Here is a 16202-nt window from a genome sequence, read left to right as displayed (position 1 = left end):
CTAGAGGGAGCTCACTACATACAGATTATACAGCCTCCACTAGAGGGAGCTAAGTACATACAGATTATACAGCCTCCACTAGAGGGAGCTAAGTACATACAGATTATACAGCCACCACTAGAGGGAGCTCACTACATACAGATTATACAGCCACCACTAGAGGGAGCTAAGTACACACAGATTATATAGCCACCACTAGAGGGAGCTCACTACATACAGATTATACAGCCTCCACTAGAGGGAGCTAAGTACATACAGATTATACAGCCTCCACTAGAGGGAGCTAAGTACATACAGATTATACAGCCACCACTAGAGGGAGCTCACTACATACAGATTATACAGCCACCACTAGAGGGAGCTCACTACATACAGATTATACAGCCACCACTAGAGGGAGCTCACTACATACAGATTATACAGCCTCCACTAGAGGGAGCTCACTACATACAGATTATACAGCCTCCACTAGAGGGAGCTAAGTACATACAGATTTTACAGCCTCCACTTGAGGGAGCTCACTGCATACAGATTATACGGCCACCACTAGAGGAGCTAAATACATACAGATTATACAGCCACCACTAGGGGGAGCTCACTACATACAGATTATACAGCCACCACTAGGGGGAGCTCACTACATACAGATCATACAGCCACCACTAGAGGGAGCTCACTACATACAGATTATACAGCCACCACTAGAGGGAGCTCACTACATACAGATTATACAGCCACCACTAGGGGGAGCTCACTACATACAGATTATACAGTCACCACTAGAGGGAGCGCACTACATACAGATTATACAGCCTCCACTAGAGGGAGCTAAGTACATACAGATTTTACAGCCTCCACTTGAGGGAGCTCACTGCATACAGATCATACAGCCACCACTAGAGGGAGCTCACTACATACAGATCATACAGCCACCACTAGAGGGGGCTCACTACATACAGATCATACGGCCACCACTAGAGGGAGTTCACTACATACAGGTCTATACAGTCACCACCAGAGGGAGCTCAGGAGCTGACTGCATACTCTGTTATTATTGGCTTCTATGTATAATCTGTATGCGGTAGGCTCCCCCTAGTGGTGGCTAGAACAGCCAGGCATGGACAAAACTTTGGCTCTAAAATGATGGGTTGCCACAAATGTAAATTCGTTTTTATATTCGAGACTGTATAACGCTGCAGGTCTATAGCAGGGATCGTCAATTAGAATGGATATAGGATCATTCTGATCAGGACCGCTGAGAGGGTGCCCAGGTGTTGCCACCTTTTTAAAGGCATACTAACGGGATCTTCTGAGTTGTTAGTTAATAAAATGCCTGCTCACATGGGGAGCTGATGATGATGATAGTGGGTAGGTGGGCACGAAGGGTGTCCATCCACACTATGGGTACCTGAATTTATATAGGCACTACACGTTATTAGTGCTCCCATATATAATTTATATAATGGGTGCAGAAATAACGAGCATATAATTGCCTACATGGTGGGTACCTGTATGATGGGTGCACATGTACCCCCCTCCCCTCGTACCTTCTGCAGCTTGGAGTCGGTGTCCACCACGTTGCGCTCCACCTGGTCGGCATTCTTCTGCAGCTGCGCGATGAGCTCGGTCAGTTCGTCGTTGGAGACCCTGTAAGAGGAGACAGAGCCAGTGTCAGCCAGGCACAGCATAGTCCTCGCTCAGCAGTCCCAGCCTTCACTCCTCTCCCTCCGGTTCACACCCCTGGGCCGGCCGAGCTCCAGCTACGAGAAGCCGTGTGCCAAGGGGGAGCACTGGAGGGCACACTGCCAGCTCATTAGCTGGTGACTCATTCGGCCTTTTGTATTACTTTCCAAACTATGTGTGCGTCTAAGCCAAGGGATCAGGCGTGTGCAGCCCTGCTCTGTACTCGGACTGTTGTTTACATGGGGCTGCTGGCGCCGTAGGTGCAGTAAGGTAGCTATAGAGTTTGCAGAGGTCGCACCTGTGCCCTAAAACCTGCAACACCCCCTGGCATACATAAGGGCAGCAGCGCAATAACTATATAGCATGTGGGCTGCAGATTCAGGGTGAAATGGGCCCCTACATTGTCACTACCTCACCCTGGGCCCCACAGGGTAACACTGTCCAAAGATCTGAACATGCAATCCCAGGCTTACCCCACCCAACACGGCTATAGCCAGAGTGAGTGCCAACATGGACTGGGCCCCCTTCTCTTTTAGGGCCACAAACACGCTGTACACACTGCCATATAGACAGATGATACCGCATGTTATATGGGGGGCCTAGGGCCCCAAAGCTTCACCCCATAGCAAGGTCAAAATGAGCCTTGATTGCATTGCTCCTATAGCGAGGGCGTGATGTGACCGGTCACAAGAGCTTACAATCTACAGGCTGGCCTGCTAGCCCGTCACTGCAGGGGCAGGCCGAGTGAGCTCCAGACATCATGTCTCAGACCCAGTGACTGGTGAGGCAGGAGGCACATGGTGCCTCATAACCGCTGCTGAACACTTTCATGGTGGCCCATGAATTACGTGGACACTGGCCGCACGCCTACTAGTACAAATAGCAATAAGAATAATAGAGGTTTAGTTTGGTTTTCAACATCTCTGCTTGCTGTCAAGGAATGGGAGCATTGATATTTACATGCAGAGGCTAAGAAAATGCGGCTACGATTGTATCCAGTCTAGATAATGCTCTGGGTGTCCTGCCCTGATACATTGTGACAAGCTATCAGCGTAGGAGAGAGATGTGTGCTGCTGATGTGTTTAGTATAGAGGAACTTAAAGGGTAACTCCACCAAAAACCTAAACAGTCATGAGGGAGTGCCGTTAACCCCGATATTCCCCCTCCTGCCATATCACAGCCACAGGAGTCCAGGAAGCTGAGATACGAGGGGCTGTTTGTAAGGTCTTCCAACTGTAGATTTCTGAGCAGCCTGTGACATGGGGGATCCTGGTAGTCACCAGGGAGTCTCCGTCTGACCATGATGCATTGCAGCGAGCAGTCGCCCCCCAAAATGCAGGGGCCACCCACAGCACAGACCCCTCCCGTGACCACCTCATCTCCAGCTCAGCCCATCCTTCTAAATCTCTCCCTGCCTGACACCGATATCTCAGGAATGTTCTCCCTGAACTCGGGCCTGGTCCAGCATCTCCGAGCACCTGCCCAGACTAATAGCCTTCAATCAATTCTCTAAGAACGGCAGTAACCCATTCATGGGACTTGACAAAGTGCCGGATTATTGGATATTCTGGATTATCAGAAAAGTTACCCTTTGTTTTGATGTAACGCTACAGGTAAATCGCTCCGGTGCCATCTGCTGCTGTCAGAGGAGTCTAGAGATTGGTTCTCTCTACTTTTTGTCCTGCTTTTAATAAGATTCTAGAATCATTTGAAAGTGTTGCACATTTTTGGTAGAAATATGCCTGAATATTAAAATTTCTGGATTATCAGATTCTGGATTACAGTATTCCATACATGTGAATGGCGTTTCCGCAATGGGAAAGTCCAGATGGATTTTCGGCACCGATGGTGAAAGAAAAATCATTTGCAGAGATAAGAAGCGGCTCTTTATCTTGTGCAGGAGAAGCCCCATTACATGACAGCGAGGCCAATCTTTGTGGATCTGCTGCACATCCACGGCAAATCTACGGCACAGCCACGGCAAATCCACGGCCATCCATAGAAAATCCACGGTACATTCACAGCAAGTCTACGGTACATTCACAGCAAATCCACGACCATCCATAGAAAATCCACAGCGCATCTACGACATCCACGGCAAATCTATGGGATATTCAAAGAAAATCCACAGAAACTCCACAGGAAATCTACGGCACATTCACAGCAAATCCACGGCCATCCATAGAAAATCCATAGCAATTCCATGGCATATCTACAGCAAATCCAGGGAACATCCACAGAAAACCACAGTGCATCCACGGCACATGCAAAGCAAATCCACAGCAGATTCACCACATATTCATGACACATTGACAGCAAATCCACAGTGCATCCACGGGAAAGCCACGTCTCATCCACAGAAAATCCACAGCACATCGGTACAAAATCTACAGCACATCCACGCCATAAATATACCGTTTCTGATGTGGATCTTGTCAGATACAGCTCGTATTTACAATATGCGACAGGAACATCATTTGTTCTGCTGGATTAGGGTCGCCTTCACACGCGGCAGATTTTGTGTCAGAAAACTCTGCGACTGAAAATCGGTTCCATTCACCCAAATGAGGCTCGCCTTTCTGCATTCAAATTAATTGAACTGATTTTCAGTCGTGGAATTTTCTGCCACGTGTGAAGGGGTCCTGAGCAGGATCTCTCCTTGATGTCTCTGCACCGTCTTCCTCCATGTTTGCGGAGCCTCTATCTTCCGCTTTTCACTGATATCTGGGACAAGTCTGGATGTCCGGCCGGAGTATCGGCGGCGTTACTCAGCACACAGGAATGTACATGGGGAAATATCTGCAGATAATGATTGTATGCCGCATGAGAACCGCTATGATAATTAATCTGTCATCCAATAGACCAGAAACTCCCTCAGTACACTGTAATCAGCAGCCTCACCAGAGGGGAACCAGTCCGCAATGAGGTCATAGCGCCATTGTGTTGTGGACCGCCTCCTGGATACATTTCACCCTATAGCTCTCCAACAGACACCTGACAAATCCCATTAATTCCAGACTGAAAAATCTGATTAATAATGCCGGCTGAGATAGGGAATGAGGCTGAGCACATTACTAGTTGCTATGGATACCCAGTTAGCTATTACATTCAGTTGTCAGGCAGTGCTTCCCTAGCAACCAGTCTAAACTGCCTATGTTTTCAGCTCAAGACCAAACTAGCAGACAAGGAGTCAGGACCGCCTAGACCAGACTTCCTTCATCTCTGCTTGCAGTAGTAATCAGATTTTAGTAATAATATATAAAGATGAGAACCGCCTTTTAACCCCATATACTATAATTTACATCTTTGCTTATAATTTACAGTATGGTGGGTATAAGATGTATACAGTGATTTCTACATTGATGACATCATCAACAAATTATGGCATCATAACCAAACACTGACTTCCAGGGCCGCAGCTCGCCCACTTCTCTTCATGTAAGCTCCATATTTTGCAGCTGCGTTTACCCCGCCACTCTTTTGTCTCGTATCCTGAACTTCTCCATGATCCGATTGGCTAAAGCTTAGTGTCCTAGCTCCACCTATTTAATAACCCCGCCCCTGCTTATGTAATCATTCCAATCATCTGATCAACTACATTTCACACATCACATCTCCTCATTGCAAAACCATCTGCGGTAAAACTGTGTCAATTCATTGTAAGACCACATGTGGTCCTCAGCCCCACCTTAACATGTGAACATGCCCTACAAACATGAAGTAAAGGCGCGATACATAGCAGCAGGTGGAGTCAGCGCATAATAGATGCTGTCAGGTGACAGCTGGACCTGCAGGAACCTGCACCCAGCACAGAATGTGAGATCAGTTTGCTGCAGGGAATACATTTTAATATATGTGGAAAAAAACTGAAAGATTAGTTGAAGAATTTCCAATGACCTGAAGGCTATAACTAGACTACACATGGACGCATGAGGCATTCTGCCATGGAGAAATGATGCCTGCCGCAGTGGAGGGACGAGGCCTGCCGCAGTGGAGGGACGAGGCCTGCCGCAGTGGAGGGACGAGGCCTGCCGCAGTGGAGGGACGAGGCCTGCCGCAGTGGAGGGACGAGGCCTGCCGCAGTGGAGGGACGAGGCCTGCCGCAGTAATGCTGTATGTGTGAATGTTCCTTAAGGGGCTAAAAGCACTACTCTGTTGCCCATGGAGTAGCTATACCGGATGCCGAGGTAACAGTTACACCGAGGCCCAGGTGCCTGAGGGAGCCCAAAAGCCTGTCCACCAAATAAGAAGACATCAGTAAATGGCAGATAAAAGATGGGGCCCAGGAGCTTCATGTTACTCCTCAGTGTGTGGCACCCTGAGAGTTTAGCACTTGTCATTTTTTTCAAGATTGGTTATTTTAAGGTCTCTTTCCACTCTTTAAAGAGGTTCTGTAGCATCTGTGGTGTGTATTACACAGTTATTCAGCACCTGATTCTCCTGAGCCCCATATTAAACACCTCGGCTGCTGTAGAACCTCTCACTGGGAGTTGAGGAGTTTAGTCCTGTATAAAAGCCCTCGCCCTGCAGTGTCCTCAGTGGCTACTAATATAGTAGTGGCTCCTCACCCTATGGAGAACTGCAATCTATGTGATAAATTTCTGTTCTCACTGCCTGCCCCCGAGGAGCGCACAGGCTTAACTTCTGATGTGTGCTGGACCAGCCCGATACTGACAAGTGCAATGTCTCCAGCACAAAGACATGGAAATGAGGGGAACACCTCTGCCGCTGTGAGAGGAAGCGTTCTCCAAACTGCAGAGCGACATCATCATTAACTCAGCAAGTTGTAGCCTGAACACCGAATTCTTCTTTACATATAAAGGATTAACTTTACTAATTATCTTCAATGGAAAACAGACGGAAGGAAGAAAGATTTCCCAAGGTCCTGGCAGCATCATGTCTCCACAACACCCAGAATCATAACACCTATTATTTATAAAAGAGGCAAAGTGTGGATCTGCAGCATATAATCGTAGTATTACGGCTCCTGTGTACAAGAATATAACTACTATAATACTGCCTCCTATGTACAAGAATATAACTGCTATAATACTGCCTCCTATGTACAAGAATATAACTGCTATAATACTGCCTCCTATGTACAAGAATATAACTGCTATAATACTGCCTCCTATGTACAAGAATATAACTACTATAATACTGCCTCCTATGTACAAGAATATAACTACTATAATACTGCCTCCTATGTACAAGAATATAACTACTATAATACTGCCTCCTATGTACAAGAATATAACTGCTATAATACTGCCTCCTATGTACAAGAATATAACTACTATAATACTGCTCCTATGTACAAGAATATAACTACTATAATACTGCTCCTATGTACAAGAATATAACTACTATAATACTGCCTCCTATGTACAAGAATATAACTACTATAATACTGCTCCTATGTACAAGAATATAGCTACTATAATACTGCTCCTATGTACAAGAATATAACTACTATAATACTGCTCCTATGTACAAGAATATAACTACTATAATACTGCCTCCTATGTACAAGAATATAACTACTATAATACTGCCTCCTATGTACAAGAATATAACTACTATAATACTGCCTCCTATGTACAAGAATATAACTACTATAATACTGCCTCCTATGTACAAGAATATAACTACTATAATACTGCCTCCTATGTACAAGAATATAACTACTATAATACTGCTCCTATGTACAGGAATATAACTACTATAATACTGCCTCCTATATACAAGAATATAACTACTATAATACTGCCTCCTATAGACAAGAATATAACTACTATAATACTGCCTCCTATGTACAAGAATATAACTACTATAATACTGCCCCTATGTACAGGAATATAACTACTATAATACTGCTCCTATGTACAAGAATATAACTACTATAATACTGCCTCCTATGTACAAGAATATAACTACTATAATACTGCCTCCTATGTACAAGAATATAACTACTATAATACTGCTCCTATGTACAAGAATATAACTACTATAATACTGCTCCTATGTACAAGAATATAGCTACTATAATACTGCTCCTATGTACAAGAATATAACTACTATAATACTGCCTCCTATGTACAAGAATATAACTGCTATAATACTGCCTCCTATGTACAGGAATATAACTACTATAATACTGCTCCTATGTACAAGAATAGACCTACTATAATACTGCCTCCTATGTACAAGAATATAACTACTATAATACTGCCTCCTATGTACAAGAATATAACTACTATAATACTACTCCTATGTACAAGAATATAACTACTATAATACTGCTCCTATGTACAAGAATATAGCTACTATAATACTGCTCCTATGTACAAGAATATAACTACTATAATACTGCCTCCTATGTACAAGAATATAACTGCTATAATACTGCCTCCTATGTACAAGAATATAACTACTATAATACTGCCTCCTATGTACAAGAATATAACTACTATAATACTGCCTCCTATGTACAAGAATATAACTACTATAATACTGCCTCCTATATACAAGAATATAACTACTATAATACTGCCTCCTATATACAAGAATATAACTACTATAATACTGCCTCCTATGTACAAGAATATAACTACTATAATACTGCTCCTATGTACAAGAATGTAACTACTATAATACTGCTCCTATGTACTATATCTGGTGGTCTTGGTGTTACATTGTGCAGTATATACAGTATATATACTGTTGCGGTTCATAGAAATAGTAATCAGCTACCTGTCAGTGAATGTCTCTCATCCATAATTCAGGTGACTGTCGGGTGTTGCTGGAATTAATGAAGGTTATTTTCAGCTCTCGCTGCTCCCCTCTCAGTATGCGGTATTATACATATGGATCACCTATCGCTTTCCCTTCATGTCTGATCACCTCCAGCACATCTGTGTAGAAGGCTCCCCCATGTACGGAGTTGGAGTACCCCCTTACCACATACCCCCCAATCCTCCTGGCAGCAGAAACCTTCCTTCACTGTCTCCAGCTGGAAGCTGTGTAACCTTCTGATATGAGACACTTAGGAGCGCGCAACATCCGCTCACTACTAGGACATGCTCCGCATCTAGGATCCGAACCTCGCTTCGCTCATCCCCAACTACAACTCTCAGCATGTTCTAGGAGCCTGCAACATCAGCTCGTTACTAACTCTGGTATATCACAAGATGACAAAGCTTCCAGCTGGAGCCAGCGGAGGACGGCGTCTGCTTCAGCGAGGGTCCTCCCAGGCGGAGCAGCCCAAGCTCCACCCAGTTTACAAAGCCTTAGCATTGGAGAGGTAATAGGTGCTTTTTTTAGTTTTAGTTTAACTAAAAAGCAGTAAAAAACAAAACAAAACTTCATGTGTGACGCCAGCCTAAGGTGACTTGCACACCTGCGGTAAGCAGTTCATGCAGAGAAACAGCCTGCCGCGGTTCACCGTATCCGGCATAGCTGGAGAACGGCTCATGCCCACAACTGTATGCATTTTGTGGCCCGCAAAACTCTGATCCCCCCCCCCCCCCCCAAAAAAAATGATGACATTTGTGTGACGTCCGTGTTTCAGCCATTTTATTTTTGTTCTTTGCAGATCCATTGTAACAATGCCTATCCTTATTCACAAAACGGACAAAGATAGGACATGTTCAAATTTTTTGCGGAACGGACTTGCGGCCATACGGATACGTTTTACGTTATTTTTACAGACCCATTGAAGTGAATGGTTCCGCATACGGAGCTGTAAAAAACAGATCTGAAACGGGTTTTGGCCAGACGAAAAAATGGTGCATTCTAGCCGGCCGAAACCTGGCTCTTTTGCCGGAATCCGGTCGCGTCCCTGCCGTATAATCGTGTTAACTCCTCTGCCGTATAGTTTACTGCAGGTGTGAAACTAGCCTATCAACATCCGCCACGTATTCGGCAGCAGAGGCCGCTGAGGTTTCTATAGCGGTTTTTCACTTTGGATGCCCGCTTACAGTTTATCCCCATTGAATGGAGCTGAACCACGAGCGGACACCCGTAGCGGCTTCCAGTGGCGTCTGTACAGAAAACCCACCAAGAAGGGACGTGCCCCTTATGTTGCATACACACGAATGTACATTGTAACAAGGCCTGTTCTTCTCTGCAAAACAGACAATGGGAATAGGACACGTTCCATCTTTCTTGCGGGTGACGCAGACGGACATACGGATGCGGACAGCACTCCGCACACTGTGCGCATCTTTTGCAGTCCCATTGAAGTGACTGGGTCCACATCCGATCCGCAGAAAATGCAGACCAAAAATACGGTCGTGTGACTGGGGCCTTGGCAAGGTCGTGGCTTTAAACCGCCGACCACGTGAATGGCAGCGCTGCCTACCAATGCAGTGGCAAAATCCGCTATGTGAATAGGTCCTAAAGGGAGGATATGTTTTTTGCAGCTGTCCCCATGGACCTGAATTTTACTTTCTGAGCAGGAAGCGAATTAAACTGCAGCTCAGGAAACCATCAGCTAATTAAAATCCATAGAAGACGTGGAGACGGGATCATCCCTCCTAGAGACCTGCGCACATTGTGCATAGGACGGGGGCGTGCAAGTCAGCAGCACATCCCGTCCCCTGGCTGCGTCCACAATAGTCCTAAATCCAGAATGGGCAGGTAAACAAGAAGCCTCCTTCCTGCTCTGCCCCCTGCGGCCTACCTACCCCCACACTAATGGCTCCAGACCGGAGGGGGAAATGATTCACCCGAGCCTGTAAATAACAGAGGGCAGATTTATCACGGTTATGCTTATCTGTCACACGGCTTCCAATGCATCACGGACATTAAAAATGAAACCTGAAATCCAGCAGAGCCACGGCCGGGTAGTCACAGGCGGATCCATGTCTGTGGATTTCTGGCATCGTAAACTGAAAATCCCCTGTGTTAACAGAAGAGCCGACTCTGTTGCCCATAGCAACCAATCACAGCACAGCTTTCATTTTACAACAGCAGGATATGGAATGAGAGCTGCGCTGTGATTGGTTGCTGTGGACAACAAAGACGGATTTTAGGCCTCATTTATCAAAACTGCCTGACAATACCGCCGGGCGTCCACGTAGCGGCATAATATAATGCCTGGCCGAGAACAGAAAAGCAGAGCCACAGATTCGTAAAGTAAAATGGCCTCTGTGTATTAAGACGTTATGGTTAGGCCACATTTTACTAGAGAGGTAATGGGGAGAAAAACAATAAAACCAGTGTGCAGGTATGAGTGGCCAGAGCCGCAGAGCGCATATTGTCAGCTGGTCTGACCTCTCAGACCTTGGATCCCGCAGCTGGTCTGACCTCTCAGACCTTGGATACCGCAGCTGGTCTGACCTCTCAGACCTTGGATACCGCAGCTGGTCTGACCTCTCAGACCTTGGATACCGCAGCTGGTCTGACCTCTCAGACCTTGGATCCCGCAGCTGGTCTGACCTCTCAGACCTTGGATACCGCAGCTGGTCTGACCTCTCAGACCTTGGATACCGCAGCTGGTCTGACCTCTCAGACCTTGGATACGCTGTGAAGGGCTCCCTTACATGTTCACAACACATCACCAGCCTGATATCATCAGAAGCATGGATATCACAGGACATCTCAAAAGGACCCTCCAGGCACAAGGGACACACTGGCTACTGTAGAGTCTGAGGGGCGGAGCAGGACTCCTACCAATCCTATGCATTAGGCCTCCTGCACACAAACGTGTGCGCCCCGTTGCCGTATTGCGGACCGCATTTGCGGATCCGCAATACACGGGTGCCGTTCCGTGGGCATTCCGCATCATGGATGTGGACCCATTCACTACAATGGGTCCGCAAATCCGGAGATGCGGAATAGTGCGGGACGGAAGCACGGAACTGAACCCTACAGAAGCACTACTGGATGAAACCCCACAGAAGCACTCCGTACTTCCGTTCTGCAAAAAGATAGAACATGTCCTATCTTTTTGCGGAACGGACAGATCGCGGACCCATTAAAAAGAATTGGTCTGCGATCTGCTGCGGCTGCCCCACGGACGGTGTTCGTGTATTGCACGTTCTAGTGCAGGAGGCCTTAGACATAACACAGTGGGTCAATGTGCCCCCAATCTCACCATTATTTAGGTTGCTAAACAGACATGCCTAGTACCAACAAAATAGTACCAATCATAGTACCCATGTCTACCACCCAGAGCTCCTGTGTAATAGTACTACATGTAGTGCTCATATAATACCACCAATAGTACCTATGTATACCACCCATAACTCCTGAGTAACAGTACTACATATAGTGCTCATATAATAGTACCAATCACAGTACCCATGTCTATCACACACAACTCCGATATAATAGTACTACTACATGTAGTGCTCATATACACAGACTAGTCCCATTATTCTGACCACTTCCTACTTTTGATGTCGGCAGCTCATGAAGGAAGTCCTGTGTGCTGAGCTGGCTCGGTGGGTATATAAGGTGGGTGATAGGCTGTCTGCACACATATCCCTCGTTGCCGTCATGGGTAAAAGGAACAATTTATCAGAGTTGCAAGAAGAGACAATTATTGGCTTTTGGGCCCCGGGTGGCGGTATTTCTGAAACTGCGCAGTGTGAACTATTCCTGTGCTGCTGTGGTGAAAGTGTCTGGTGAGCGGACAGATGGCACCATTGTTAATAAGCGTTGTGTAGTCTGTGGAGGACCACGTGCCACTGGTGTGAGAGGTGACCTTCGGGTATGAAGGTGCGAGAAGGCGGACGGACACCCTGCAGTGGAGCAGCTCATCGCCAAAATAAACCAAGGGGCGACCAGACGTGTGTCTAACACTACAGTTCACCAAAGCAGACGGGTGGTCACTGCTCCTCTGCTAACCAAGTTGCATCATCAGAAAAAGGCTTCAATATTGGCAGTATCAGAATTGGACCTCCGCTGATTGGTAAAGGGTCACGTCTTCTGCTTCATAAAACGGACGGACATTGGTGTCAGGTGAGAAACGTCAGAGAACAAACTTCCTGCAACTTGTGTTTCAAGTTTGGCGTACAAGGTTCGGGGTATCTAAGAATTCTGTTATGGATTCCGCTACCACGGACCACTATAACTTCTGGTCCGTGGTAGCTGAATCCATAACGGAATTCTTAGATAACGCGAACCTTGTACGCCGAACTTGAAACACAAGTTCGCTCAACACTACCTGCAGCCATTGCTGGAAGAACACAAGCTGGTGGGGGCGGCGTTATGGTCTGGGGGATGTTTTCCTGGCATTCTCTGGGCCACTCATCACGTGGAAGGCGCTCTCAGCCGATTTGGGTATGAATCCATCCTTGCAGATCGCGTACACCCATACTTGCTGATGGTCTTCCCTGGGGCGAATGAGACAGTGTAACATGGAGCATGACCGAGACTTCCAAGTGCTACCCTGGTCCCCTAACTCCCTGGACTTCAAATCCACTGAGCAGCTGTGGAACCTCAATGGTTGCCTTTGCTCTATGGATATCCCCCACGTCCCCTCCAGCATCTGAGGGACCACCTCGATGGTCGTGTTTGCTCTATGGACCCTACGTGCTACACATGGCGATTTCTCTGAATATTAGCTGCTGCTCAGAATAACGGAACTGTGTAATAGTACCAATTACAGTACCTATATTAAGCAGCCATACTTCCTATATAATAGTACTGCACATAGTGCTCACATAATAGTGCCAGTCACAGTACCCAGGTATACCACCTGTAACGAGGTATAATGGTATTTGCGCATTCTGAATAACAGCACTAGTCACGGTACCCAGATCTACCACCCATAACTTCTCTATAAGGCCTCATGCACACGATTTACGTATTTTGCGGTCCGCAAATTGCAGATCCACAAAATACAGGTGGCGTCCGTTTTGCCTCTGCATTTTTTGCAGATCCATTGACTTCAATAGGTCTTGGATCACATTTTGCAGCCAAGTATAGGACATATCTTTTTTGTGGAAAGGACATACGGATGCAGAAATCACACAGACCATCCGTATGTCCGTTCCACAAAAAGATTCACAAAATGCAGACCACAGACTTATTAATGTAAAAAATATATATTGTGGAAGGCGCACAGACTGCATCCATATGTTGCAGTCCGCAAAACGGATAAGGTTGTGTGCATGTAGCCTAATACTAATACGCATAGTGGTCACATAACAGTACCAGTCCCCATGTATATCACTCATATATTCAGGGGTGCACCCCCAATGAGGCGATCATCTCAGGAGGCACCAGGTAGGGGCGAAAGGGGGGCAGCAAAAGGGCCATGGGCAGTGAGCGCTTTCATTGTGGCAAAGGGGTTAGGTTAAGAAACAGGAGATGCCCAGGTTATACCAGCATGGTCCATATCACTATATACAGGAGATGTATAACTTATACCAGCTGTACATATATAATTATATACAGGAGATACCCAGGTTATACCAGCATGCTCCATATCACTATATACAAGAAGATGTATAACTTATACCAGCTGTACATATATAATTATATACAGTAGATGCCCAGGTTATACCAGCATGGTCCATATCACTATATACAAGAAGATGTATAACTTATACCAGCTGTACATATATAATTATATACAGGAGATACCCAGGTTATACCAGCATGCTCCCTATCACTATGTACAGGAAGATGTATAACTTATACCAGCTGTACATATATAATTATATACAGGAGATACCCAGGTTATACCAGCATGCTCCATATCACTATATACAAGAAGATGTATAACTTATACCAGCTGTACATATATAATTATATACAGGAGATGCCCAGGTTATACCAGCATGGTCCATATCACTATATACAGGAAGATGTATAACTTATACCGGCTGTACATATATAATTATATACAGGAGATGCCCAGGTTATACCAGCATGCTCCATATCACTATATACAGGAAGATGTATAACTTATACCGGCTGTACATATATAATTATATACAGGAGATGCCCAGGTTATACCAGCATGCTCCATATCACTATATACAAGAAGATGTATAACTCCCAGTATCCGTCACTCCTGTCAGGTATATACCACCATCATATGTTGAGCCTCTTCTGTTGTCGCTGATGTGTAGCGGAATACCTCTCCTATCATCTCATGGATGATGAGTGTCATTGTAAGCTCTGTATTTACTTAGCAATTTCCCGAGATAAGCGGTGACTGCAGTGCACTGTGCAGTGTAAATAATGGCCAGGATATTAATAGTGTAGGCCTCTTGCTACTCTATTTAAAGGGCCAGTAACCCTTAAGTCCTATATATACAGGAGTGTTAAATGGCTGATAACGGGGAATCGTAGATTACAGCCTAATGGACTTGGGAACTTTAGATAAGGGTACAAGCTCCTGGTGACCAGCGGCGCCACCTATGGGGACGACAGGTAGTGCACTTCTGGGCTCCAATGTAAAATCTGTAACACTGGTGTCTTTGTATGTGACAGAGGGGCCACAGGCGCTAGGGCCCGGGTACAAATGCTACCTATGCCGCCCTTCAGCTATTTGCCTGGCAGCTGTATGTGTTATGCTGACAAACATGAGGCATGTGGTGCGTTCAGATGAAGCAGAGTTTGTCCGGCGCAGTATCGCCGATCGCCTTTTCCGATTGCAATGAAACTGTATCAGCGGCACACCCCTGCCCCAAGTTCTTGCTGAACCTGCTCCCGGGCTCTGCTATGTCAGTCTCACGCCCTTCTCTTATGTGACATTCGGTGATCGCACTCCTCCCTCGAGTGAAAAAAAAATAAAAATCTCTGGAATCTTCTCCCCTCCGACCTTTATAAGACGCAGGATGAGGAGATTCATTGTCTTCTCCAGGAAGAGCTAAATTTAGATGCAACCACCGGCACAATAGAATGATGCCTCAATCATAGGAGTAGGCCGGGGAGTCCGGTTTTGGTTATTAAGAGTGAAAACCATCAACATGCAGATCAGGATCTTATTATTGGTGTAATTATGTTAGATGTCAGTTTATAGGACATCCTGTCCCATTGTATTAGACACCTGGGAAGAATAACAGCAGCTTGCTGATGGTTTCCGGGTCCTTCCAATGAATGGCAAAAATGGTGGACATGTTTTACCAGATTTCTGACCTGTGCAGTGTATAAGTTCCATTGTATTATGGTGACAGTGGAAGGTCCCCATGTCACTGGAGCACCCCTACTGGTCAGCGCTGGTACTTGTTCTTCTGCTTTTTGTCTTGTATAGTCTTCCAAAAATTGTCACCGAGGTTCTAGGATTTTTCTCTCCCAGGTCAGGGTTTTAATGGTAACTATTGCTCAGGGCCCCAAGGACTATAATGGATATATATGGCAGTGACATGTGGGCACCGTATGGTAGTATTATATGGACACTGCATGGAGGTATTATTAAGGCGATGTATGGCGGTATTATTTGAGCTGATGGTTTCTTGGTTTAGGGGAGACATACAGGTCTATTGCCTAGGGCATCATTTTCTAGTAGGCCCCAAGGTCTAAACTGGAAATATATAGCAGTGTTATGGGAGTACTAT

General features: G+C 45.7%; 1 protein-coding gene across 1 annotated transcript in view; it reads right to left on the bottom strand.

Annotated features, from left to right (window-relative positions):
• Positions 1 to 16202, bottom strand: part of PPL (periplakin) — a 38509-nt gene that overhangs the window by 14986 nt on the left and 7321 nt on the right. The window contains exon 2 of the mRNA XM_044302527.1: positions 1548 to 1647. Within this exon, the coding sequence (XP_044158462.1) occupies positions 1548 to 1647 (100 nt within the window). The remainder of the gene's footprint in view (positions 1 to 1547; positions 1648 to 16202) is intronic.

This window comes from Bufo gargarizans, chromosome 8, assembly GCF_014858855.1.
Source record: "Bufo gargarizans isolate SCDJY-AF-19 chromosome 8, ASM1485885v1, whole genome shotgun sequence".
Classification (NCBI taxonomy): Eukaryota; Metazoa; Chordata; class Amphibia; order Anura; family Bufonidae; genus Bufo; species Bufo gargarizans.
The sequence above is the reverse complement of the archived record's forward strand: the minus strand, read 5'-3'. Positions and strand labels throughout refer to the sequence as shown.